This window comes from Podarcis bocagei, assembly GCF_964188305.1.
Source record: "Podarcis bocagei genome assembly, chromosome: 2".
Classification (NCBI taxonomy): domain Eukaryota; kingdom Metazoa; phylum Chordata; class Lepidosauria; order Squamata; family Lacertidae; genus Podarcis; species Podarcis bocagei.
Genome location: NC_138126.1, coordinates 111128555 through 111155158, shown reverse-complemented (window position 1 = coordinate 111155158; position 26604 = coordinate 111128555). Strand labels below are relative to the sequence as shown.

Sequence of the window (26604 nt, the reverse complement as noted above, 5' to 3'; positions counted from 1 at the left end):
ATAATGGCGTTACTCCGAGTAAATTCAAACCCCCTCCATTTCTCCTATTCTACGTCATCCCTGCGCCGGCTAATTTGAGTTTTCTGCCTGTAAGCTTTCTGTTCTACTACTCTCAATGCCGTCCTGGGAGAGGGGGGCTCAGGAACGCTTTCCAAAGACACTGAGTCTGTCAACTGTCGCGCCCCCGGTGCTGCTTCTTCCTGCTGTTCCTCTCCCAATATTTCCCTGCTTTTCCACTCTGCAGCCTCTGAACTATGCCCTTCTGCAAACCACTGTTCTAAATCTATACTGTCTTCCTGTTCTCAGGAAGGTTCAGGAGAAGGTGGGGGCAGCCCCCACCATTCCTCCTCAGTCCAGCCCCTGGCAACCCACAGCCATCCAACCATTCCCTATGTTCCATCACCTCCAGTGCCTGCCTTCTAATCTGGATCCACCCATTCATGATTTCTTTCTCTCTGACAGATATTATTTACTTGTTACATCTGTAGCCCACCCTTCCTTCAACTCTGAAGGTGGAACTGTCTTCACATCATTCTCTGCTATTTAGGAACATTCCTGTCGTTCAGGTTCTTCTCTAACTGACCCTGGAAATCTTCGTATTGTTGACTCCGCATTATCTTAATGGCAGTTTTATCAAGCTTTTATCAAGCTTTACCTGTTGGTGCTAGTAATCTCTTAGATTGAGCCTACTCTGTCCTTAATCCTATGGATTAACATGACCTCATGTTGCACCTGAATAAAACCTCAATTGCAGCAATTAAAGTTCAGCTGAAGATCTGTAAAATTCTCAAAGTTGTGACTGATAGAAAAAAGGGGGGGTGACTATCTAAACAACATTCTTAAATTTAGAATCTACTTCATTGGGAAAGGAATTACATTTAAAATAAAGCTAAAAATAAAACTTATCAGTGTCATAGCATATTTATACAAATCTATGTTTCAGCCACACCTGGAATGCTGGGCATGTAATTATGGACACCACACCTCAAAAGGGATATTTTTAAAACTGAGAAATTAAATTTAAAAGCAACCAAAATGATCAAGGCACTGGAGCAACTCCTTTATAAGAAAAAGGTTACACTGTTTGGGACTTTCTAGCTTAGAAAAAAGACACGGGTTAGGGAAGCAAATGACGAGATAGCTCAGTTGGTAGCGTATGAGATCTCAGGGTCGTGGGTTTGAGCCCCACACTGGGCAGAAAGTTTCCTTCATTGCAGGGGGTTGGACTAGATGACCCTCAGGGTCCCTTCCAACTCTACAATTCTATGAAAGTAGTGATGGCTGCCAGCTTGGATGGATTTAAAAGGAGAATAAGACTATCAATGGCTACTAGTCATGACGGGGGTATATTTCCTTCTGTATCAGAGAAGTATTCCTCTGTTACTACAATCTAGTCCTGCTTGCAATTTTTTTCCATAGGCATCTGTTTGGCCACTGTGGGAAAGAGATTGCTGGATCATTTAGACCAGGGGTTAGCAAACCTTTTAGGCAGGGGGCCGGTCCACTGTCCCTCAGACCTTGTTGGGGGCTGGACTACATTTTGGAAAAAAAATATGAACGAATTCCTATGCCCCACAAATAACCCAGAGATGCATTTTAAGTAAAAGGATGCATTCTACTCATGTAAAAACACGTCTGCAGGCTGGATTGAGAAGATGGTTGGGCCGCATCCGGCCCCCAGGCCTTAGTTTGCCTACCCATGATTTAGACCTTTGGGCTGCTTTTATTCTCTTATCTTGCACTGCTGGATCCAACTCCTTGCTGGCTTTCTGTGGGTTACTGGTTTGTCAATAGGGTGCCTTATTTGTGTAGAGATGTGTAGGATTTGTGTGGACGGTTGGCATGAAGATGGACGGGTGAGTTTGTCATCAGCCTCTTAACCCACGATACTTGTGACGTGGCTCTTTAAATTTAGTCTAAGGTTTTTTACTGTAGCAGTTGGCGTGCCGTGAGCGGGGGGGGGGGCAGAGGGGGCAGGAAAGAGAGAGGGAAATCTGCCCACCTGCTGAGCATATATTATTTTCTCTTAGCTTCTATTTCTGCAGTGCTTTGGGGCTTTTTAACACAAACAAAATTCTTCTCTCACGCGCTGAACTTCCCGCCCTGAAAAAAAGTTTCTTTTTGCATTATTTAGGAAGCCCTGATTAGCTATTTTGTGAGCAAAGGAGATCAGCATGTTGTTGTCATCCTCCCCCCCCCCCCCCGCAAGCTTGCATGGAAGTTGAGGGATGCCGTGGAATCACGACAGCTCTCTTCACAGATCACTGTGCATTGCTGGGATGCTGCTGCTCTGTGCCTCGAGGCCTCTGGCCTTCCTGAAGAGTCCTTCAGTCTGGAGCAATCAAAATCAGTTGTCACTTCCCCCAACCAGCTTCCGCTTGGGTGGTTCCTGGCGACAGTTCGCAGTGGCGACAGCTCCTCTGATTCCGACCCTTTCGGGGGGGGGTGCCAGTAGGTATCCATGGTGCTTAGTACGGGCTCAGAACTATTTTGCACGTATCGTTTTTTGAGACCGAGAGAGAACTTGCAGTTTGGGGGATTCGCTCAGTCGCAAAACAAAAGGTGTTGGCATTTGCCACCGAGTGAGACGCTGCCTCTGCAAAGAGCACTTTCGGGGTCATCGTATGCGGGAGCATCAGAAAATACCCTGAAGGGCCAGCCAGATGGATTGTGGGAGCTGACATGAAACGTCAGCTAAGTCAAGGTCCTGCCTTCAGAGGAAGACTGCCTCACCTGATAAAGAACCAGGCTGTAATCTTTAGCCGCCACAACCCTGCTGAAAAGTTAGTTAATGCAGAAGAGTTTTGTCATCTGAGGGCTCCAGATAGGTTTGGGGAAATATCTCTGTTCAGCCCCAGTAGACCAGATGCTCAGGAATTTTCTTAGAACAACCCTCTTAAATACAAACAATGGGGCACCATGGAAGTGCTAAGCCTTAGCAGCTAAGGTGGTATCCCATCTTACCTATCTGCTTCCATTTCTCTCTTCCCCTCAATCCTAATTAGGTGGCACATCTGTGTCTGGCCTATACCACTTGTGACTGCTCCTCCGTGCCAAACGCTAGACTTGTCCCTGACATGCTTGTTTTCTGTGTTCAGGGAATGTCTTTGTATTGAGGTATCTCAAGGAGATAAGCCAACCTGAAGTATACTCGTTAGGGGATGCTACAACTGCTTGCTAATTTCCTTACCCAATTGTACCATTTTTTCAGACACTGAAATGAAATATCCCAGAGTGCAGAAGTAGGTAGGATTGTCATTTGACTTCCTTTTTTATCCTTTTGTACATGTCTCTTTCCCACTCCCCATATATTTAAAACTGTGCTTGTCCCAAAAGGCTCAGGGTGGAAAACTGTATCTGAGGCCTAACAAGACAAGTGTACCCTTGTTCCCAAGGCTTATAGTATAAAACTGTGTTTCACTGAGATTCCCTGCTAGTCAAAGGGCAAACCTAAGCCCAGAAGAAGGCTAAACACCAGCAGCTGGTTAGCTGAACTGCTACAATTGCTGTTATTCAGTATATAGTTAAAAAGGTAAAAGACCCCTGGACGGTTATGTCCAGTTAAAGGCAACTATGGGGTGCGACGCTCATCTCACTTCAGGCTGAGGGAGCTGGCGCTTGTCCACAGACAGCTTTCCGGGTCATTTGGCCACCATGACTAAATCACTTCTGATGCGACGGAACACCGTGACAAGTGCCAGAGCACAGAGAAACACTGTTTGCCTTCCCACTGCAGCAGTACCTAGTTAACTTGCTTTGGAACTGGGACCAGGGATATGGGTGGCTCTGTGGTCTAAACCATTGAGCCTCTTGGGCTTGCCGAGCGGAAGGTCAGCGTTGGAATCTACGCGATGGGGTGATCTCCCGTGGCTCTGTCCCAGCTTCTGCCAACCTAGCAGTTCACAAGTATATGAACACGAGTAGATAAATAGGTATTGCTGCGACGGGAAGGTAAATGGCATTTCCATGCACTAAGGCACTCGTGCACCAGTAGCGATTTCATCATGACCCGGAAAGCTGCCTGTGGACAAATGCCTGTTCCCTCGGCCTGAAAAGCAAAATGAGCACCGCAACCCCATAGTCACCTAACCATCCAGGGGTCCTTTACCTTTTTTATTCAGTATATACATGACAGTTAGCTATTATGGCTGTTCTCTAAGGGTCCCTAGGGATTTTAGTGCCATGGCTAGAGATCAGAGAGAAAGAACTACGGGCACCTCCCCATACACGCATGTGCACACAAAAGTACAATTCTTAATTCCTCCACAATTTTGATGGAAGCATTTTTCTTTTTATTTTTTGGAAATGCTTTAAGCAAATTTAGAATGTGAGTCAGTAGCAGACACGGGGGTGGGGTGGGGGTGGGGCAAAGCCTGCTGGATCAGACCAATGACCCATCTAGACTAGCATCCTGGTGGCCAGTGGGTGCCTCCAGGAAGCACTCAAGCAAGGCCTGAGCACAACAGCACCCTGCTCAACTGCAATTGGTTCACTAGCAACTGGTATTCAGAGACACTCAGCAACAGTGAAGGTGGAACACAGCCATCATGACTAGTAACCATTGATCACTTTATCCTCCATGAATTCGTCTAATTCTCTTTTAAAGCCCCACCATACCGTGTGCTGCTGATGTGTAGTGTGCAATATATCTGCCAACTTTGCAGTGTTCTGTGCATGTGGCAGCCCCAGAATATAGCTTAAATTATGGCCTCCTTATGCCATTTAGAGGGACGTGGGTGGCGCTGTGGGTTAAACCACAGAGCCTAGGACTTGCCGATCAGAAGGTCGGCGGCTCGAATCCCCGCAACGAGGTGAGCTTCCATTGCTTGGTCCCTGCTCCTGCCAACCTGGCAGTTCGAAAGCACGTCAAAGTGCAAGTAGATAAATAGGTACCGCTCCGGAGGGAAGGTAAATGGCATTTCCGTGCGCTGCTCTGGTTCGCCAGAAGCGGCTTAGTCATGCTGGCCACATGACCCGGAAGCTGTACGCCGGCTCCCTCGGCCAATAAAGCGAGATGAGCACCGCAACCCCAGAGTCGGTCACGACTGGACCTAATGGTCAGGGGTCCCTTTACCTTTACCTTTTATGCCATTTAATCATGCACTAATTGAGTTGGATAACCCATGCATTCTTTCATCAAACCACTTGAAATTAACGTTTACATTGCCATAGGCTGTTTGTGTAACGGAACCCTATCCTGAACCTTCTTAGCTTTTCAGAGAAGTTGTTTCTAGCTTACCTACCCTTTTGATTATTGCAGAGTCTGGAAAGCGTGTTGCTATCTCCGGTGTACCTTGATGTTCTTGTTATGCTTATCGCTGGTTCATCCCTTCAACTCCTGCTAAGATGTTGATATCCCCAGGCAGGGAAATCTGCAGAAGAACAGTTTTGCATTATGTAACAAAGAGGAATAGATACATGTACAGATGCCAGTATATGTTGGCTTGAATTTCTAGTTCCCCCCTGACAGTTTTGGGCAGTGTATTATAACTAAAAACTCAAACTCAAAATGGCAAATCAAAAGACAAGGCATAGCTGTTAAATCCTGCCTTTCCAATTTAGGCATTCCCACTGAAAGCCTGCTCAGATTAGAAAGTGTTACTGTAGGGCTTTTGAAAGACCTATGAAAGTCCACAGTGGGAGTATTCTAGATCAAGGGCAGCCTATGCCAAGAATGCTGTGTCCTTGTAGAATGAAATTAGTGCACAGAAGGTATATGGAAGAGCCTGCTCTCAGCTGATCTCAAGGGAATGTAAGAGAGTAAAGGGAAGAGTAGGTCTCTTTGGTAAGCTGGGCTGAAGCCATTAAGCCTCCAGAGGCAACAGTTTCATAATTACTTGCACAGCTTTTGTCCTGAGAGCTAGAGAGAGGAGTCTATAGCGAGGGCTGCGTATAATCTGCACCCCAGAAATCCAGAGCCTGTGCCGAAAACAATTTAAATTTTGTGCTTTGCACAATTTATGCAAAATCATGTTCTACAGTCATACCTTGGGTTGAAGTAGCTTCAGGTGAAGTATTTTTGGGTTGTGCTCCGCAGCGACCCAGAAGTAATGGAGCATGTTACTTCTGGGTTTCGCCGCATGCACAGACGCTCAAAATAATCAAAATAAAAAAATTCCTTCCAGTAGCACCTTAAAGACCAACTAAGTTAGTTCTTGGTATGAGCTTCCGTGTGCATGCACACTTCTTCAGATACCTTGTGTGTGCACACGAAAGTGTGCATGCACACGAAAGCTCATACCAAGAACTAACTTAGTTGGTCTTTAAGGTGCTACTGGAAGGAATTTTTTTATTTTGACTATGGCAGACCAACACGGCTACCTATCTGTAGCTCAAAATAATGTCACACGTGGAAGCGGGATCCCGGAACGGATCCCATTCCCATCCAGAGGTACCACTCTACAATATAGGCCATGAGGGCAAAGACTGAAGTGAGACTACATCTGAGGTCTAAAGGATTCAAGTGGGCACAGTATATACTAATGCACACATGCCTCCCCCCCTCCCCCGGAAAGCCTAGCCCAGAAATTTCTTGGTATGTAGGCATTTGAGATGCTGCTTACATGTTTCTAGGTTTGCTTAAGCAAAGAGAAAAGGCAGGTTCAGACTCCAGTGCAGACAGCCATCTTAATCTCTCCACTGTCTTTAGTGACATTGTAGTTTTTGTAGATCTTTACTTAATCTGTGCACGCATGGAACTTGAATCCCTGCTTTGGTCCTTTTGGTTTGTTGCCTACCTGACTGTGAAAATAAGCTTAAGTGTGTGTGGATAGGCGATGCCTGGTGAAATAGGGAGAAGAAAAGAAGGTATCTCAGTGGTCTGGAGGTGAGGGTTCACTGGCATGTATAAAGTTCCATGTAGCAGAACAGAGTGTGTAAAATAAGCAGATGTATGCAAAAGTGATTAATTTGCATGCTTCGTGCAGGGCACAGAATTGCGCTTTCTTGACTCAGCATTTTATTTACCTTAGCACAGAATATTCTCTCAAGTGCATGGAGCATGCATAGCCTCAGGCATGGCTCAAACCCCATGTGCTCTCAGCCAGCATGAGTTGATGCTGTGCATATAAACCAGCTCGGCTGACAGTCAGCATGTGCAGCTATCAAGCAGCTTAAAAAGGTAAATGAGCCAGTATGCAAGGCACAGCTGATACCATTCTTCACTTTCTGCAGTGTCACCCTTTTCTTGTTCCTAGAGTTATGTCGGAGTCGGATATGTTTGGTCTTAACACTGTGTTTTGGTTGCTTAAGCTCCCTTCCCCTGAAAATTGATCTTAAAATCAAACTAACCCCCCCCTTTTACTTACAGTGGTACCTCGGGTTACATACACTTCAGGTTACATACGCTTCAGGTTACAGACTCCACTAACCCAGAAATAGTACCTCGGGTTAAGAACTTTGCTTCAGGATGAGAACAGAAATCGGCGCAGCAGCAGGAGGAGGCCCCATTAGCTAAAGTGGTGCTTCAGGTTAAGAACAGTTTCAGGTTAAGAACAGACCTCCAGAACGAATTAAATTCTTAACCCGAGGTACCACTGTACTTACAAACCTCTCTTTTAAAGCAATGGATATGTTCCTACATTTTTTTAAAACCACTTTTATGCTTGAATATCTATGTGTGTGCTTATTTATCATTGGTATATGCCAAGTCCTCCAACAGAAAACAGAAGTGAACACTGAAAATTTCAGACCATAGCTGAAGACAGGGTGGAGAAGATAAAGTGGACGCTCGGGTTGCGAACGTGATCTGTGCGGGAGGCACCTTCGCAACCCGCAGCACCGCGTCTGTGCACACGCGGGTCGTGATTCAGCGCTCCCGCACATGTGCAAAGCGCGATTTAGTGCTTCTGCGCTTCCGCGAGTGCCAAAACCCAGAAGTAACCCATTCCGGTACTTCCAGGTTTGGCGCAGTGCGCAACCCGAAAATGCACAACCTGAAGCATCTGTAACCCGAGGTATGACTGAATTCTCAGGACCTTGCAGGGTATACTCCTGTGTTTGACCCGTGCTCTGGAAGGACCGTTTGTCACTATAACTCGCTGGTCTCCAAAGCCTGGCTAGTAACCTCAGCCCTGATAGAAATGCTCTAATGGAGGCTCCTCTAGCACTGTTGTTATGAGGTAGGGGCGGTTATGTGTCTTACACCACATCAGGATATTGGCACATCTTGTTCTCTACTGGCTGGCCACAACTTCCCAAGGTTTCAGAAGGGTGTCCTTCTCAGGCCTGCCCAGTTGAACCGGGGATCTTCTGCATGCAGATCATTTGCTCTGCCACTGAGCCATCAACAGCCCTTCCCGAAATCTGTGTGCACATTGGCACCTCTGCCCAAGATCCTGATATTGGCTAGAGAATACTGAGGAAAGTTAGGGCAGTATGGTCTGCTCTAAGAGGAGAAAAATGCTTAAGAGTGTGATAAATAGTGACAGAAACTCGCCTGCAGTTCCCTGCGCAAATGGTCAGTTTAGAAGGACCCTCAAGAATTTGACCTAGTTGTCTCCAGAAGCATGCTTTTTCCAAGGCCTGGCCTTCTGTTTCATTAGTGTAATTTCTGCGCCACCAGCCCTCCGTATATCACGGCACAGAATGATGTTAAGCAGCTGTTGACGGATAAAATGTGCCAAATCCTAACATTTGTTTGTAATATCAAAGAAAATTAAGGCTGTGCAGAAGGGCAGATTGTTAATATGAGGCAGAGAGGGTATATGAGTGAAATGACAGTGTCCTCATCAGCGTTTAGATTTTACGGCTGTAAAAATAGCCTGTCCCACCTGGGGAAGGGGAGCAAGGAATATCTTTCTTCTCCCCACCCCACCCCTTAACCTGACATGTGTGTTTCATGCTGTTCCCCTGGGTGAGGCAGTTGCTTTCATCTTTGAAGATCTGCCTCCAAAAAAGTGAGGATTTATAAACCAGATCAAACGCATCACATCAGTTAGAAATAGATCAGAAGCTGCATCTACACGTGGGATCACTAGGATGACTCTTCTCCCATGGGGCTACCTCTCTTCAGTACACAACTCTCCTTTCTCTCTCTCTCTCTCTCTCTCTCTCTCTCTCTCTCTCTCTCTCTCCAACCCAGTAAACAAATGCATTTGGAATTTGCATTCAGCAGACCCAATTCTATAGAATTTTCTCTTCTCTCACCTCCCCTCCTCCCCAGGATATTTGGAGAGCAGACTGTCAGAATTTAGTTCCCTGTTTTTATATATGCAATTTAAAGATTGAAAGGGTCTTCTTGCCCATAGAGGAAATGCGGTTTTAAGTGAAGCACAACTTAACAGCACAGCTTAAATGAGAAAGTACTCTTTTGATTAGGTATGACAACGGGCTTCCTTTAAAACAAACAGTACCGGGCGTTGCGTGTGTAGCTCAGAAATACAGTGGTGCCCCGCAAGACGAGTGCCTCGCAAGACGGAAAACCCGCTAGACCAAAGGGTTTTCCGTTTTGGAGGTGCTTTGCAAAACGAATTTCCTATGGGCTTGCTTCGCAAGACGAAAATGTCTTGCGAGTTCCTGCGGGGTTTTTTCCTCCCCCCCCCTTTTCCCCAAGCCGCTAAGCCGCTTATTAGCTGATCCTAAGCCACTAAGCTGCTTAACAGCTGATCCGCTAAGCCGCTTATCAGCTGATCCGCTAAGCCGCTTAACAGCTGATCCGCTAAGCCGCTTATCAGCTGATCCGCTAAGCCCGCTAAGCCGCTAATAGCGCTAATCCGCTAAGCCGCTAATGGGCTTGCTTCACAAGACGAAAAAACCGCAAGACGAAGAGACTCGCGGAACGGATTCTTTTCGTCTTGCAAGGCACCACTGTAGATGCACGGCTGGCCAGGATTGTGTTACAGAGTCAGTGGCTCTTGCAAATAGGGACCCACCTAGACCTTCTTTGCTGGGCTCTTAAAAACTCCCTGTCAGTAGGGAACAGAGTCCTAGTTGTGGGGTAACTCATATGCTGTACGTCAGGTGTGGGGAGTGCCAGTTTCTCCCCTGAAGGCCACTTTCCTTATGAAGTAATTTGTTGGGTGCTGAATGTCATGGGTTGTTGGGGTTGGATCTAAAATTTTGCAGGGCCACCTGCCCCATTCCTCCACATGCCTGAACACTCAGTTGTATTACCATTGTACGGTTGACTTGTGGCAGAAGCCCAGAAGCCCACTTTGCAGAATGAACAGGAGGGCTCCCAAACTCTGCAGAGCTGGCTTATCGCACTTGGACCCTGTTAAGTCCAGATACAAGAATTACCTAATTGCACCACTGCATCCATTAATTTTCTTACACACACACACACCTTCCTCCTCTAAGTGGGATTATTCCTGGAATTGTACTGTGCTTCCCGTGTGCTCTGTGTGTCTCAGAAGCACAGAATGAGAATAAGGTTATATATCCAGGAAGGCTGCTCCTCGTTCTGCTGAAGAGAAGGCAGCGGAACACTTGTCATTGTGAGTATGGCAGATTGGATTGAAGACCCCTGATCGTGACTCCTCAGTTTGGAATTAGAAAGGCACTAAGCCATTCCAGAAATTACTTTTTCAGTAGCACACAATTCAGTTCAGTTTCTGACAGACACCAGCTGGCTTAAGAATTTCACTTAGAAGGCTTGTTGAAAGAGGAATGTCAAAAGGGCAATAGAGAAGGTCCCTTGCGTTATATAAAATGGCAGAGAGTTCCAAAAGGCCATCTCCATTCCTAAAAACTTTCCTAGTTCAGTTTCTCTGTGTGTCTCGGTTGAGTCAAGAGGCAGAAAGTTACCCCCCCCCCTTTCATTCTCAGTGCATTGTGTAGGGCTATTGATCTTCACAATTGTATTTGACATTGCACAGGCTCTGTGAGACATCTTCCACCCTCCCCCCACCAGCCTCTTTTTTTCCTTTTTTGGTGAACCTTTTGCTTTTCTAGCCACTTCCCAGAAGTGTTTTTTTGTTTTTGTTGGGTTTTTTTTAAATCAGGCTGCTAGTTTTCATGGTCCTGGTCTCTTTCTCTTTCCTTCGCCCCTCCCTCCCTTCCCCCCTCCTGATCCATGATCTTCTTGCCCCCGGGGCTGGGCTGGAGGACTGCGATATCAGCCAGTATGTTGTAAAAACTTTGAGCTGTTTTATTTCCACCATTTACTAGGAAGAGCCTAAGGATGTGCTGTACAGTGGTACCTTGGGTTACATACGCTTCAGGTTACAGACTCCGCTAATCCAGAAATAGTACCTCAGATTAAGAACTTTGCTTCAGGATGAGAACAGAAATCGTGCTCTGGCAGTGTGGCAACAGCAGGAGGCCCCATTAGCTAAAGTGGTTCTTCAGGTTAAGAACAGTTTCAGGTTAAGAATGGACCTCCGGAACGAATTAAGTACTTAACCCGAGGTACCACTGTATTAGTTTTGAGATCTGTCACTTCATAGATAATTGGGAATTAGGTAAAGGTAAAGGGACCCCTGACCATTAGGTCCAGTCGTGGCCGACTCTGGGGTTGCGGTGCTCATCTCGCTTTATTGACCGGGGGAGCCGGCGTACAGCTTCCGGGTCATGTGGCCAGCATGACTAAGCCGCTTCTGGCAAACCAGAGCAGCACACGGAAATGCCGTTTACCTTCCTGCCGGAGTGGTACCTATTTATCTACTTGCACTTTGACGTGCTTTCGAACTGCTAGGTTGGCAGGAGCAGGGACCGAGCAACGGGAGTTCACCCCGTCGCGGGGATTTGAACCGCCAACCTTCTGATTGGCAAGTCCTAGGCTCTGTGGTTTAACCCACAGCTAGGCCAGAAGTCAAACTCATCAGCTGAGACTCCACTGTCTCCACTCGCTAGTAGTGGCTCTCCAGGAGCGGGGACATTCCCAGTCCTTACCTGGAGAAGCTGGAAACTTCTGCATTTAAAACAGATGCCCTACCATTGTCCTTCAGCCTTTCCCAAATATGTTGCGTGGACAAGGAACTTTAAAGAGTTCTGAATTCTGCCTCTTTCGTGCCATTTCTTCACCTTGATGATTCTGTTTCTCTGTGTGTAAATCCTGGTCCATGCTGGTCTCTCACAAAGTGTTGGTGCTGACCTTTAAAGACCTAAATGGCCACAGCCCAGTATACCTGAAGGAGAGTCTCCACCCCCATTGTTCAGCCCGGACATTGAGGTCCAGCTCCGAGGGTCTTCTGGCGGTTCCCTTGCTTCGAGAAGTGAGGTTACAGGGAACCAGGCATAGGGCCTTCTCTGTAGTGGCACCCGCCCTGTGGAACACCCTCCCATCAGGAAATAAACAACTATCTGACTTTTAGAAGACATCTGAAGGCAGCCCTGTTTAGGGAAGTTTTTAACGTTTGATGTCTTATCGTGTATTTAATATTCTGTTGGGAGCCACCAGAGTGGTTGGGGAAACCCTCCCAGATGGGTGGGGTATACATGATAAATTGTTGTTGTTGTTGTTGTTTATTATTACTGTATAACATGCCAGCCTTCCAAAAAGTTTTGTCGCTTATGTGCAGGGGTTCAATGTGAAGAATTTCCAGCAAGTAGGTACTGCCTGTTGCCCAGACTTTTCTTATTGGGGAAACTTGCCAAAGGCTGAAACATTGCTCCATTTCACCAAATCAGGTTTTTTTTTTCAATTGCACAAAATGTTGCCCGCTAGTGGCTTCATGTGCCAGAGCTGTTGCGCCTGTGTTGCATGGGCGCTGTGAATGGTATCTGGTGGCTGCTACAATTGCACAAATTGTCGTTTGGCTGGAGTGGGGAGTCCATGAAAAGATAAACAGCATTGCAAAGAGAAAACTAAAAGCATGGCCCATAGGAAGAAAATCCAAAATTCATATCAGGGCAAAACCTTTATTAAACCAACAAGAGCAATAGAATCAAAAACTTGCACGCTGTTTTGTGGCATTTTGATTAGCCTAATAAAGGTATTGTAGCTAGTATAGATTTTGACATTATTGCAAATGTGTGTCTGTCAATTGGCAAAGAAGGCTCACGCACCAGGAGAATGTTAAGCAAAATAACTGCTTTGGCAATGTCTTATAGAAAGGCAGCGTATAAATTAATTAAATTTGCTAGCTTGCTCCAAGCCTAAAATAAACATGCAAGTCTGTCTTCTTACAGCATTCATGAAGATTTAGCTCTGGAACATGGTTTTCAGAGTACACCATGTGAAGAAGAAAAGTAGCTAGCTTGAGTATATTCAGTGATACATTGTTATAAATTCAGGTAGATAGCCGTGATAGTCTGACGCAGTAGAAATATATTTTAAAAAATTAAAAAAATGTCCAGTAGCACTTTAGAGACCAACTAAGTTTGTTCTTGGTATGAGCTTTTGTGTGCATGCAAAGCTCATACCAAGAACAAACTTGGTCTCTAAAATTTAAAATATATATATATTTTTAAAATTAATATAGATTTCTATTGTTATAAATGTCTTTATTTTCCCTTCACCATTGAGTACTACAATCACCAAGATTAGAGGTGGTTTCCAGGTGGTTCCTTGTTAATATATTTATTGATACTTACTCAAAGATATACAAATATTCATACCTGTTATAAAATAGATATAAACATATATAAAAGATATACAGTGGTGCCCCGCAAGATGAATGCCTCGCAAGACGGAAAACTCGCTAGACGAAAGAGTTTTCTGTTATGGAGGTGCTTCGCAAAACGAATCTCCTATGGCACGGGTGTCAAACACAAGGCCCGCGGGCCAAATCCGGCCCGCCAGACCTCATCATGTGGCCCGTGTAGTCTGGTCTATATATATCTGTGAGGGAAGCTTGGGCTATGGCGCGCGCACAGGGCGCCTTGGGTCCTTTCTGCGCAGGCGCAGGCCTCCCCCTCCTCCAGCTACCTAGCCGAGACTTATTTGACACGGCGAGGGCGGGGTTGGATATGGGAGGCCGCTGCTGCTGCTCTCAACTTCTTTTCGGGCTCGCCGGGGTGAAATAAGTCCCGGCGGGAGCCCAGCGCGCCTGCGCGAGGTGGAACGCAGAGAAGGGCAGAGCCGGCTTCGCACGCGTTGGAGAGAGGGAGACCGAGAGCGCGCTTGTGTTTTGGGAGCGCGCCCTGTGAATACTCGGGGCGGCGTGCTTTTGCTTTGCTTTTCTTTATTTCTTTCTTTAGGCGCGTTTCCGCGCTGCCCAATGAACAGCATCCTCTGCCTCTGGGGATTCGCGATTCAAAAGCAAATTCGATACGCAAGTGCATGTTTTGTAAATAACGTCAGGCGCGGCTTCCGCAGGGTGCGCATTGCAAAAATTTATATATGGGGAAAAAGCTGATAAGGAATTGGTTTATTTTTTAGGGTATTTACACATCATGCAATTTTTTCCTCAATGTTATTACAGGGTCCGGCCATCAGTTCCCGCCCTCCTCAAAGGTTTAGGGTAGGTAGCAAAGGGGGGGAAATCCAAACAAATGCTCGATTAAAATTTGGGGAATGAGAAAAATTAAAACCTGCACATTTTGTGTAACTTAAACACCAAGCCAAACAGGAAACCATTTTTATATTCATATATGTATTCAAATGAAATCAAGGTGTAGTGTTCCATGAGCCAGAAGCTCTGCATTACTTAATCCAGCTGTTAAAGGTGTCATGGCCTTTGAAGACACTCGAACTCGAACCGGCCCTTTGAGGGTGACCAAACTGATGATGCGGCCCCCCGATGAATTTGAGTTTGACACCCCTGTCCTATGGGCTTGCTTCGCAAGACGAAAAAACCGCTAGACGAAGAGAATCACAGAACGGATATTTTTCGTCTTGCGAGGCACCACTGTATAAAAGTTCATATGTTTTTATAATACATTGAAATCAAACAGATACTTAATCTAAAAAACAACAGAGGCAGAAAAAAAGAAAAATGAAGAGAAAGCAAAAGAGAAAAGGATAAGGAAAGATAAAAAGACTTCCAATTCTCTGTCCTGCAGCTAAATATAGTATTCACTCATTAACATCCAGCCATTCTACTGATGAATATTTTTTTCAATCTTCAAATCCAAATATTACATGTTCACTTTCATGCAAAAAGCCCATAGGAAGTTTCCAATCCTTAATAAATTTCAGTAATTTAAACGCATTAACTTTGCCATCTTAGCCAAGTCCAATAGTTTTATCAGCCATTCCTCTATAGTGGGTCGGGTTGTATCTTTCCATCTCTGTGCATATAACAATCTCGCCATTAGCTTATTTCATTATAAAATCAGGCACTGGTCTGGCTTCTAATTCAGACTCTGACAATCACTACCTCTTTGCTTTTTTTCTGGTGGGGGGGGGGTAACACTTCTTTTAGCAATGATTTCCAATTGATCCATCAGTGAGGACTCCTGATGCTCTGCTAAAGCCCCCTTACTCCCTAAATAGTAACATTCAAATATGTAAAGGGGGAAGAACAGAATGAGGGCAGCTATATCAGTCGTCCTTGAATTACTGTCGTAAAGCTCCCATTTTGGAGTGCCTTCAATGACTAGGGCCTAATGAGGATGTTCGGATCTGATGCGAGTCCCTTACCAGAAAGCTGGGGGGGGGGAACCCACATATATTTGATCTTGGCAGCGATGATCATAGAAATGGCGATTGGCGAGAGGAGGACTTCTTTCAGCAGGAAATCATTTGAAAGATGCCCCTTTTCCTTTAGCGTCTCAAGGCAGGCACAGTTGCAGAGACAGACAACTGAACCGTTTGCAAAGTTGGTGGCTGGTTTTTTTGTTTGTGCCTGTCTCCTTTCATTCCTACAGCTGCAGGCAGGCTGTCAGCGCTTGCTGGTTCTTGCGGACCCAAAGGTTGCTGTGGTGGTTCGAGAAAGATGTGAGTTTTATTACTGGACCCTTTTACGTTTCCCTTTCCATTCCAGTCTCCTCCCCCACCGTCGGAAAGCCCTACAAATGTAATTATTGCGGCCGCAGCTACAAGCAGCAAAGCACATTGGAAGAGCACAAGGAACGCTGCCACAACTACCTGCAGAGTCTTAACACTGAACCACAGTCGCTGGCTGGCCAGCAAGGTAAGTCTGGACCTGCCAGGCTGGGAACAGGTGAGCTTGAGGGGCAGCGTTGTCGGTCACTTCGGATGGCTTTACGCACAGCAATTTTTGCAAGTATCCAAACCGGCTAGCAGGGTCTGTGTGGGTGGAACGGTCCAAATCGTCTGCAATGCAAAATGCCTTCCCTAGCTGGTACTTCCTCTTTGAGGTGGTTCCCCTCCACTGCATGGAATTTCCATCTAAATGCAGATTGAGTTACTTTTGCCATCATCATTATTATTTGCTTCATTTACGGATCACTTAGCCCAAGGCGTCCTGCCATCTGTTTCCGCAGCAGGCACTAGTTAGGTAATGAGGACTAGAATCCCATATCTAGTCCAGGTGAAAATTTGGGTTTAGTGTCTAGAACATGTAAGGCCTGGTAGTCAGAGAAACTGTGGCCTTGAAGGACAGAGTCTAAATGGGTTCAGTGATCAGGCTGGTCACTGAGATCCAGCTCTGAGGACCTTCTGGCAGTTCCCTCGTTGTGAGAAGTGAAGGTAGAGGGAATTAGGCAGGGGGACTTCTCGGTAGTAGCACCCGCTGTGGAACGCCCTCCCATCAGATGTCAAGGAGATGAGTAACTACAGTGGTGCCCCGCAAGGCGAATACCTCGCAAGACGAAAACTCACTAGACGAAAGAGTTTTCCGTTTTGGAGGTGCTTCGCAAAACGAATTTCCTATGGGCTTGCTTCGCAAGACGACAATGTCTTGCGAGTTCCTGCGGGGGGTTTTCCCCTCCCCCCCTTTTTCTAAGCCGCTTATCAGCTGATCCGATCAGCAGATAAGCCGCTAATCCGCTAATCCTTCAATGGGCTTGCTTCGCAAGACGAAAAAACCGCTAGACGAAGAGAATCACAGAACGGATTCTTTTCGTCTTGCGAGACACCACTGTATATAACCTTTAGAAGACATCTGAAGGCAGCCCTGTATAGGGGACCTTTTTAACGTGTGATGTTTTATTATGTTTTTATATATGTTGGAAGCCGCCCAGAGTGGCTGGGGCAGCCTAGTCAGATAGGTGGGGTACAAATAATAAAGTTGTTGTTGTAATAGTAGGTGGGCTACAAATAAGAAAGTTGTTGTTATCATGGACCTGGGGAACAGGATCTAAATTGGACGGACTAAATTTAGCATTGGGAGTCTGTTCCATCCTTGCCGATTTTGCTGTGTGACTTTTCCTTCCTCGGCAAATCGCTGAACCATCAGCATCTACTGTTTTCACAATATAGGCCTTCCAAAGGTTGAGGCAGAAACGCTCTAGGGAGCCAAACGTCACACCTGCTTTTGTCTCCTTGCCAGGTGACGAGATGCGAGACTTGGAGATGGTGCCGGACTCCATGCTTCACTCCTCAGCCGACCGGCCAACCTTCATTGACCGACTGGCAAACAGCATCACCAAACGAAAACGCTCCACACCTCAGAAATTTGTGGGTAAGGAGCTTCCCCTGGATTCCTGGAAGTGGACTAAAGGTAGTGGCAGGACAACGGAGCTGTTGACCACCGACAGTTGTGTTATTTTATTGTCTTGGGTGTTTCCCTGTGGGCCATCAGATCTTGCATTCGCAGCCCCACCAGCTTTTATCATCCCTCTCCATGCTGCATTGCAAAAGCAAAAAAGTGGTTAGGCAGGGCATCTCTCAGCAAGCAGCAAGATGGCAGCTACCACTAGACTGGGACTTGGCAGCCATTTATGCTCTCTGGAATAGCTGCCGTTAGTGGGATTTGGCTTCAAGTGTGGTCTAAAGTGTGGCTTCAAGTCTGAACCAAACTACAAGGTGGTAGACACACTAGATTAATTTGGCTGTTGTGGGAGTTGTTTTCTTCTGTTTTCATGGTATAATTTAATTGTATTCATGTTATTGAATGTGTTGTAAGTTAGAGACCTTCAGGTAACATGTGGCTGACAAGTCTAATAGTTGTAGTAGTAGTAATGAACAACTAATAGGTGCAAAATGGAGTCACAAATTCAAGAAGCAAGTTCAAATTGAGCCTTCCCCCTGCTGCTTACATAAAGTATTTCTTGCCTCCAGTCAAGTGCAGACTCAGAGCTATGTGCTGCGGAGAAGAGGAAAGTCTCATGCACCCGCTTCCTTGCCCAGCTGTTGCCCAACAGCCCTGCAGTGCTGCCAGCTGAGTCTTTTAATCTGGTAGTTGCTTCCAGGACCCTCTTGCAGACCAGATGGGAGGGAAACAGGAAAGCACCAAAGCCCATTCCTTTTTAAACTGGCTCTGAGCCAGCGCATCCTACACTCTTCCATTCAACCAGCAGACAACTTGCTGAGGAAAGCAAGCCTTGCTTTCGGCTGCTTTATCCAACCTTGGAGATCAAAGAAAGGTTGTTCATTTCCCTGGCAGACCCCCCTCAACTTCCTTATGACTGGGAACCCTGAGACCAACACACCTTGTATTTTCCAGACCACTCCCTTGTAACTTACGTTGAATGCAAAGGCAGCCCACGTTACCGGAGTCTCTCCCAGAGCTCTGTGGGACACGCTAGTCTCTTTACAACTCTGATCCTAAACTTCCGGCAATGTAAATTCCAGTTGTCTAGACATGTGGGAGCTCTAGAATCCTGTGGTTGGCAATTGCACACACGGTTAAATTGTGAAACCTTATTAGAAATAAAAGGTAGGGAAATTGACAGAAGGTAAGATCAGAATACAAAATAAGCCAGAGAGCACTGTGGGCCTGAAACTGGACTAATCCCAGCCTCTACGATATAATATTTCTAGTCTGTTTATGAGTAGACAGCAAGGATGGTTAGCTTTCTGGTGGTATAGAAGACCCAGTCTGGTCCCCCCCCCCCCAACTGCAGGAGCTGCTCAGCTTTTTAAAGGTTCTCTCCCCTCTGGTTCTTTTGAAGGAGGGATCTCTGGCTCTTTCTGACCAATGAGAGCCAGTTGCTCAGGTTGGTCATGTCTCTCAGGTTCTCCTTTTGCATTTGAAAGGGACAAGAGGGGGCTACGTACAAGAATTGGCAGGGGTAAGAGATTAACGCCCTGCATGTGCGGCAATAGCTGCATCCAGAGATTTCTTTGCAAGGCTTTTTGTCCATGTGCTGTGCTCTTATTTGACTTCCATCCCTAACAGGCTCATCGTATTGACTGTAGAGGGAACTTGTCTTTTGATACCTCTCGTCCTTTGCCTTAGGAGAGAAGCAGATGCGGTTTGGCCTCTCCGACATGGCATTTGACGTCAGCTCCGGCTTCGAGAAGGACGTGGAGATGGTGGCTGCCCACCATCCCATGGACACGAGCTTTGGCGGATCCCTGTCCTTCATGGGAGCAGAACACTTGCGCCCTCTCAGAATCCCGCCGACCAACTGCATCTCTGAGATCACCCCCGTCATCAGTTCCGTCTACACGCAGATTCAGCCCCTCCCGGGCAGGCTGGAAATAGCAGGAAGCCGGGAAGCTGCGGAAGGCCACGAGGACCTTCCCGACGGGACGCAGATTGTGTACCGGGCATCTCGGGAGCCCAGCATGGTGTCACCTAGCAACGGCTGCCAGGATTCCACAGACACTGAGAGCATCCACGAGGAGAGGGGCTCACAGCAGCCGCTGCTGTCCGTCATTGGGAACTGCACCAGCAGCCGGCAGAGTCCGGCCTACGCCAAAGAGGACCCGAAAGTACAAGAGGGCATCATTCCCACCACCACTCGGTCAACTCCCAGCTCAGCCAAAGAAGCCCTGCGTGTGGTGAATGATGAAGGGGAACAGATAAAAGCCTTCAAATGCGAGCACTGCCGAATCTTGTTCCTGGACCACGTCATGTTCACTATCCACATGGGCTGCCACGGCTTCAGAGACCCTTTCGAATGCAACATCTGCGGCTATCACAGCCAAGACCGGTACGAGTTCTCCTCCCACATAGTGAGAGGGGAGCATAAAGTCGGCTAGTCCTAAACTCTCTCCCCTCTCTCCCCACCTTCCCAAATCTCCCTCCCCATCTCTCGTGCCCCATCCTCGCCGGGTATGGAGCCGTTCATTTCTTTTGTACTCCGTTGCACTGACTTTGGCTAAAAAAGAGAAATGTTCTTAAAAAATAAAATAAAAACCCTAACTTAAAAAAAAAAAATCCAAGAAACTTGAGATGGGGAGGAGCTCATAACATTTGCCTTTTCTACGCTGTGTTATTTAAATACTGTTTATTGATTTTAAAGTTCTCTTGTGCTTTTGATTCTCTTCCACTCATAGTTGTTATTTATTAATTTCATTTCGCTATTTTGTTGTCATGTAAGCCTTTTCTTTATGTCATTTTGCCAGGGGCTTCCTCCATTTTGAGGGACACGACACACACCCCTGGTACACATCAGCAAGATATTAGTGTCTTTCATGTCTGTCCCTCCTTCCTCCTCCATTCAAAGTTTCTTTGGGCTTCTTTTGGTGAATTTCAGTTCAGGTATGTCTTGTCAAGTCACCATGTTAGACATTAAGAACCTCAGATCAGGTGCTAATATACTCTTGTAGAACTTCCCCCTTTCAAAGGGGCTAGGAAAGCCACGATTTGAGTTACACTTAGATGGTGATGTCAGGAAGAACCGCGTGTTCCCTCTTTTTTGGGTGTCTGTGAAACACAGCATAGGAAGGTATCCTACTAGGAACTCTGTGGTCCCATGAACTCTATACCTCTATGCTTCTGCTTTATGACAGCTTTGTGTCTCTTCTTTCGGGGCACAGAAAAGGTCGCGAATTCTGCATCTGGTGAAAATGAAGGAGCTGCAGCACGATCTAGTCTGAAGGAAGGTGGCAAGCGTTTGTGTACAAAGTTTGCCAGGGTGCTGCTTTTGCAAGCTCAATTGAAGATCAGCATTAGGAAAGCAAATCCTTTCTTTTCCCTCCAGGATGCAAGGAAGGAACCTTAGCACTGCCTGGTTAAAGGGCATGTTCTGCATCCCAGCTGTTAGGAATCTGAGATGCCCTCCTTCAAAAGGATTTGCTCGATGTCCGTGTTGTTCAGCGTGACCTTCTCTCCAGGAGGGTTGCTTGAGCTAACGTCCTCTGAGCTTCCTTCTGCCGGCTCTTAAAGAGTCTTTTTTTTTTTTTAGTGGAAGTTTTAGAAGGTGTGAGCTTCAACCCTTAGGTGAGTGTATGTCACTGACTTCTCTCTCCAAAAGCATGCAACTTCCGTAGGGTGAATAAATAAACATGACCCTGTTGGATGTGATTCCTAGGAGACACAATCAAGGGACTTTCAGTGGAAGGCAGGAAACAAGATAGCAAAAGCCTCTGTGGCTTTTAGTAACCTCCCTTGCAACTACTAGAGTCGGGTGCTGAAGCCTTGTCACTTCTTGCTGTTGTTCTGGTGCCTGACTTCTGCCTCTCTCCAGTCAGTTGCCCAGGAATTGGTTATCACAAAGTAGATTGGGGTTTGACTCCTTTCCCAGCAGGAAGGGCTGCCTTGTTTTTGCACAGAACAGTCAAAAACCTTAGTGATCCGTGTTCAGAAAGCATATGGGGTTTTTTTGGACTCCATTAGCAAACTCTTGACAGCAGCAGCCGTGAAGGTGGAAGTTCCTTGTCTTGTACAGCTACATAAAAGCATACAGTGGCATGGACAAAATCGTGTAGAGAGTAACTTCCGGTAACCTGTCTGCCCAATATCTACACAGTAGCCAGAGTCTCCCATTTTCTCACAGGTACGTGATCAGTGGTGCCAAAGAGGGCCATTGGTGTTCTGCAATGCAGATCCCGCCGAAAAAACCTTGCTTTGTGTACTTTAGTGTCTTAAAGCCTTGATCACCATGAAGGGCTGAAACCTCTAATTCTGTAGTTTGGTTGAAGATGCGTTTCTGTTAGTGGACTGTAGGCAGGATTTGTTACTCCACGTCAGGCTTATGCAGTCATTCCTACCAGCCCAAGCAGAAATTCTGTTTATCCTTGCTTTTAAGAGTGTAATCACCAAATGTAAAGGCTTGGGCGTTGAGGCAGCATAACTGGGGAAGTTTGCCTTTCTGCAAGGTGTTGTCCTTCGTCTCAGCACCTTGACCTGCTAGAAGCACCTTGCCTGAGAGAAAGAGATGGGAGGTAAGGGTAAAATTGTATCTCTAGTCTTAGGACACAGCAAGGGGAGAAGGCTTGTGGTTTTAGATAAATGCCCATGATGCATAAAAAATAACTTGCTCAACAGCAGCTCAGCAAACTGCTTCCTTGTGGGATAAACCAAAGGCTGTTCTTTTTCTACTTATAGAAACACCTCAAGTTGCAACGTTTTGTTCGGTTTTGCCCTTTTGTTATTAGACTTCTTTTTTGAGATGTGAAATGCTAAATTTTCCGAGCTGTCGCCACCCCTTGCAAGGCCGGACAGATTTGCTTAACTGGAAAGGCCTTGACAAATGAGATATTCCGGGGGATTCCTCTAGAAGATGGGAAGGTGAGAACCTTCCTTCAAATAGTTGCAGTGGCGTAGCGTGGGTTGTCAGCACCCGGGGCAAGGCAAGTAATTTGCGCCCCCTAACCCCCAGATGTTGCGCCAGTGCGGCCGGCCCCCCTGCACCCCCCACGCTACGCCACTGAATAGTTGCACTCCACTGTTCTGCCACGCTTTCTAAAGCTCTTAACTTTTCTGGTACAGTCACTTTCCCCTTCTGCCTTGTCACTTGGGTTCAGCATACGAATTGTATCTTACAGGTTCAGAAGGCATTTTGAGCTGGTTCCGGCAGATGTGTATTTTGTGGCTTCAAGCAGAGGGAATAGAATATTAAAATTCTTGTCATTAAGATTACTATTGTGCAATACGAATGGAACCTGCTGGGAGACTTTGCCAAATTGCTAAAGGGACTTGAGAGTCCACTTCCTGTCTTTTCAATGAGGATTGTACTTTCCCCTCCCTCCCTGTTACTCCTTAGGCCCCTTGGATAAAGGATTTTGATTTTTTAAAAGCACTCATATCTCCTATTGGTGTACAGTATTCAGCACTTTTTGTGATTGTTAAACCGAAGAATCAGTTCAGAAGGCATAGTTCCCCCCTCAGTAATTCCCAAGACTTGGATGCTCATTAAATTATATTATTTGAATGAAACTGCCCAGTGGTGATTCTGGGGATGACACTTCTGTACTGGGAATTGTTACGGGGTTTCTCATGTGACTGGAAGACATCTTATGATCCAGCTATTATACATTGTATTTTTGAATGTTTTGACTTCATACTGCTTTAAAAGTTAGGATTTGTCCACTACAAATCTTGCAAACATGAAGGTTTGAGTCAGATTAACACAAGCAGTTTGATAAGATAATTGTGTTGAATGAATGAACTCAAGGTGTTCCATTTGTGCCCCTGGAAATCTGTGAGAGCATATCTTAAAGCTGCTTCTTAGCTATTTTTTAAAACACACATTTGGGTTCTCAGGAAAGGCTTATCTAAAGACTTGTGAAAGCAGGATGTTGGAAATCTAATGCACATTTATTACATTTAATAAAAAACCTCAAAGCTGATTTCCAACTTTTAAAGACATTTACCTGTCATTGAGTGACTGTTTTGGCCCATTTTGTGTATATGAGCAAGTAAAAAAAAGCTTCTTCCAGAATGCATTTTCAACATTTTTTCCCATGAACCGCCTAACACGCCAGTATTTTAGATGATTCTTGCATCTTGCTTATAGGATTCATCCTGTGAAAGCTAACTAGCTTTTCACATAAATGCGTTCAGAGAAAGATCTAAAACATTTGTCGCGTGAACCACAAATGTTATAGAAATAAATCTCTGAGTTGAGATGTTTGCACATCTTCTGATCCAGGCAGACCTGTGTGTATAGCAGTAATGAGAGAAGCAAACTCCTAAACTCAATGTGTGCATGTTTTTGTTCCTCCCTCTCCACCCCAGTATGAATCTAGGCCTAGAATGGTGTTTGCAGGAATCATTTCCATTTATAGGAAGATTCTCTCTTGTAGGATCTGACAAAGAGCACTTTCCTCTAGGTACATGAGGCTGTCTGGACCTCTGGTTGTGGCACACATGCAGGGTTGAAGGCTTTTCTCCCAGTGTGTTTTGCAACACTATATTTAATTGGCAAGCACTATTTGGTCCATCAGTCGAGGTGAAACAAAAGTTGGTATTTACGAAGTCCTCCAACTACTGAAAGAGATCACTTATTCCCCAGACATAGGCAAAATCTTATGCGTGGTGTTTGTTTGATTATGTGACCAGTCTTTTAAGCAGAAGTGGAAATAAAGCAGAGAGCAAAATTTGTATCTGCTTTCCCCCCACTTAGTAGATCAGCTGCATAGTTCATGCTAGGCACTTAAATAAATCTCAATCTGTAAAATAGAGCTTGGGGGAGACACACCCCAAAGCAGCTGTTACACAACCGGGGGCCTTTCCACATGTTTTTGGGGGCTACAATTCCCCATTAGCCACAGCCATCTTGGTTTGGGCTGAAGGCGAGTTACAGTACAAAGCATCTGAAACACCACCTTAGGGAAAGTTGCTAAGAATATGGGGTTTGTTTCCCCAAAATAATCTATTCTTCCAGTTCTAGAAGTGATCCTCAATGCTCTCATCTTTTCCATGTGAGATTAGAGTTCTTTCCCGCTCCCCTAGACCAAATTCTGGGAAGATGCATCTTTCTTTTTTTTCCAATGCAGAGACTAATATTGCTGTGAAAACTGTAAAACATAATCCGACTAGCTATGCTTGTCAACTTGATACATTTGTCAAGAAGTGGGGGCATGTATTGACTTCTTGACATATAACATTGGGAAGGAAATACGTTAGTGCAGTCTTTCTTGTTAGATATTTTTACAGGTTGTTGTTTTTTCCAGATACGAGTGTGATTCTTTGACAAGAACAACAACAAAAAATTAATAGGAAAATCGGCTTTCATAGTTGGGTACTGACTTCTTGAAAGCCAAAGATGGCCCTTGGGTGCTTGGCATCAATTAATGCCACACTGGTAAATTGAAGCACCTAAAGGGTCATTTGTTACTGTTGATTTCTATTTGTAAAAAGTAAAGATATCCCTTTGTGCCTCCATACAAAGCCCACGTTCAGACTTTTTCTTCCTGTTTTTAGTGGGAATAGAACCGCTCTCTGCAGGAACTCTTTGGTTTTCTTTTGGGTTTTTTTTTTAAAAAAATCAGAAATATTGGGTAGTTCTTGAGCTAAATGAAGACCTCCAGCTCATCACTGTTGAACTATATTTACTGCACTGTGGAATGGTACGAATCTCTCTTAAACCTGCTTCTGTGATGAATCAGGGAGCAAAAATCCTGTTTCAGACTTCACAACTTACCTCCTGCTTCTCCCCTTTTGTGAAAATGGAAACAGGTTTGTTTTTAGAGAAACAAAGCTCTAAAATTTCTAAGAAAACCAGTGTTCTGTTTTATTTTTGCTTTCACCTGTATGAAGAGCCTAAAAAACAAATCTTGGAAATTTTGTAAAACTCCAGGTCTCTAACTTGTGTAAATATTATATATTTTTTAACCAGATGTATGAAGAACAAAAAGATGTGCAATATCCCCAACCCGCTACAATATTCTTCTCTTCTTTCTAACAAGCTTTCATTTGTATATTGTTATTGGATTTGCTGGTGTCGCACTCTTCCCCCCCCCCCTTTTTTTTTGGTGGGGTTAAACTCACTTTTAAATAAAAGAAAAACCTCTTACTGCAAAAGCTTTTTTGTATCTGTAATATATTGTAAGTACATATTTGTGTAATGGAGATTATACTACTGTTAAGTTTTGTACTGTACTGGCTGAAGGTCTGTTATAAATAAACATGAGTAATTTAACAGCCTGGTCTCTTGTTTTCCTAACTGGATTATTGCCAGGTTTGTGCTGGCTCCCCATTCTTAGATGAGCACCCTGTTACAAAGCCATGCTGATTGATTCATTCACACATGCACAACCCCCCCTCCCCTTTCATTTCATCAGAAACAAGCGGATGTGCTCGTGAAGATACATGTATGCATTTCTGCTACCTGCAAAGACGGCCTAGGACCCTCGTACCGACGGGACCGCCTCTCCCAATATGCCCCACGGAGGACCTTAAGGTCCATATATAGCAACACCCTAGAGGTCCCGGGCCCTAAGAAAGTTAGATTAGCTTCAACCAGAGCCAGGGCCTTTTCAACACTGGCCCCAACTTGGTGGAACGCTCTGTCTCATGAGACCAGGGCCCTGCGGGATCTGATTTCTTTCCACAGGGCCTGTAAGACAGAGTTGTTCCACCTGGCCTTTGGCTTGGAGTCAATTTGATTCCCTCCCCCCCTTTCTTTTTTCCTTTCTCCTCCTGTGATGAGGCAGCATTTTAATGTTTTACTGTTGTATTTTAATCTTGTTTTTAAGTTGTATTCATTCAACTTGTTTTTATTATTGGTTGTTAGCCGCCCTGAGCCCGGCCTTGGCTGGGGAGGGCGGGGTATAAATAAAATTTATTATTATTATTATTAGCACTGCAGTTTCCTTTATGGAGGAACTCTGCTTCAAAGAGAGACATTTTCATAAGTTTTAGGACAGGGGCTGGCAAGGTTTACCTCACCTGGGCCAGTTCACTCCAGTGGAGATCCCTCTGTGGGCTGCATCACGCGCACGCCTGTGATTTTCGGTGTCTGCGCAGACGCCATTTCCGGCACCACAGAAGCGAGTCTCGAATGGGCAGCTTGGTTCGGGGGCGGCTCGGGAGCTGG

The 26604-nt window shown here is 45.5% G+C and overlaps 1 protein-coding gene across 10 annotated transcripts in view; it reads left to right on the top strand.

Moving 5' to 3' along the window:
- IKZF4 (IKAROS family zinc finger 4) overlaps positions 1-26604 on the top strand; it is a 90510-nt gene that overhangs the window by 46037 nt on the left and 17869 nt on the right. For 5 of the 10 annotated variants that reach the window (XM_081181388.1, XM_081181387.1, XM_081181386.1 and 2 more), the window contains exons 6-8: positions 15810-15959; positions 17280-17450; positions 19131-21878. In XM_081181388.1, coding sequence (XP_081037514.1) covers positions 15810-15959; positions 17280-17450; positions 19131-19879 — 1070 coding nt within the window. In that variant the 3' untranslated portion in view covers positions 19880-21878. Of the gene's footprint in view, positions 1-15809; positions 15960-17279; positions 17451-19130; positions 21879-25849; positions 26368-26604 lie in introns of those variants that run through there. The other 5 variants (XM_081181381.1, XM_081181382.1, XM_081181383.1 and 2 more) reach the window with 3 other exon arrangements.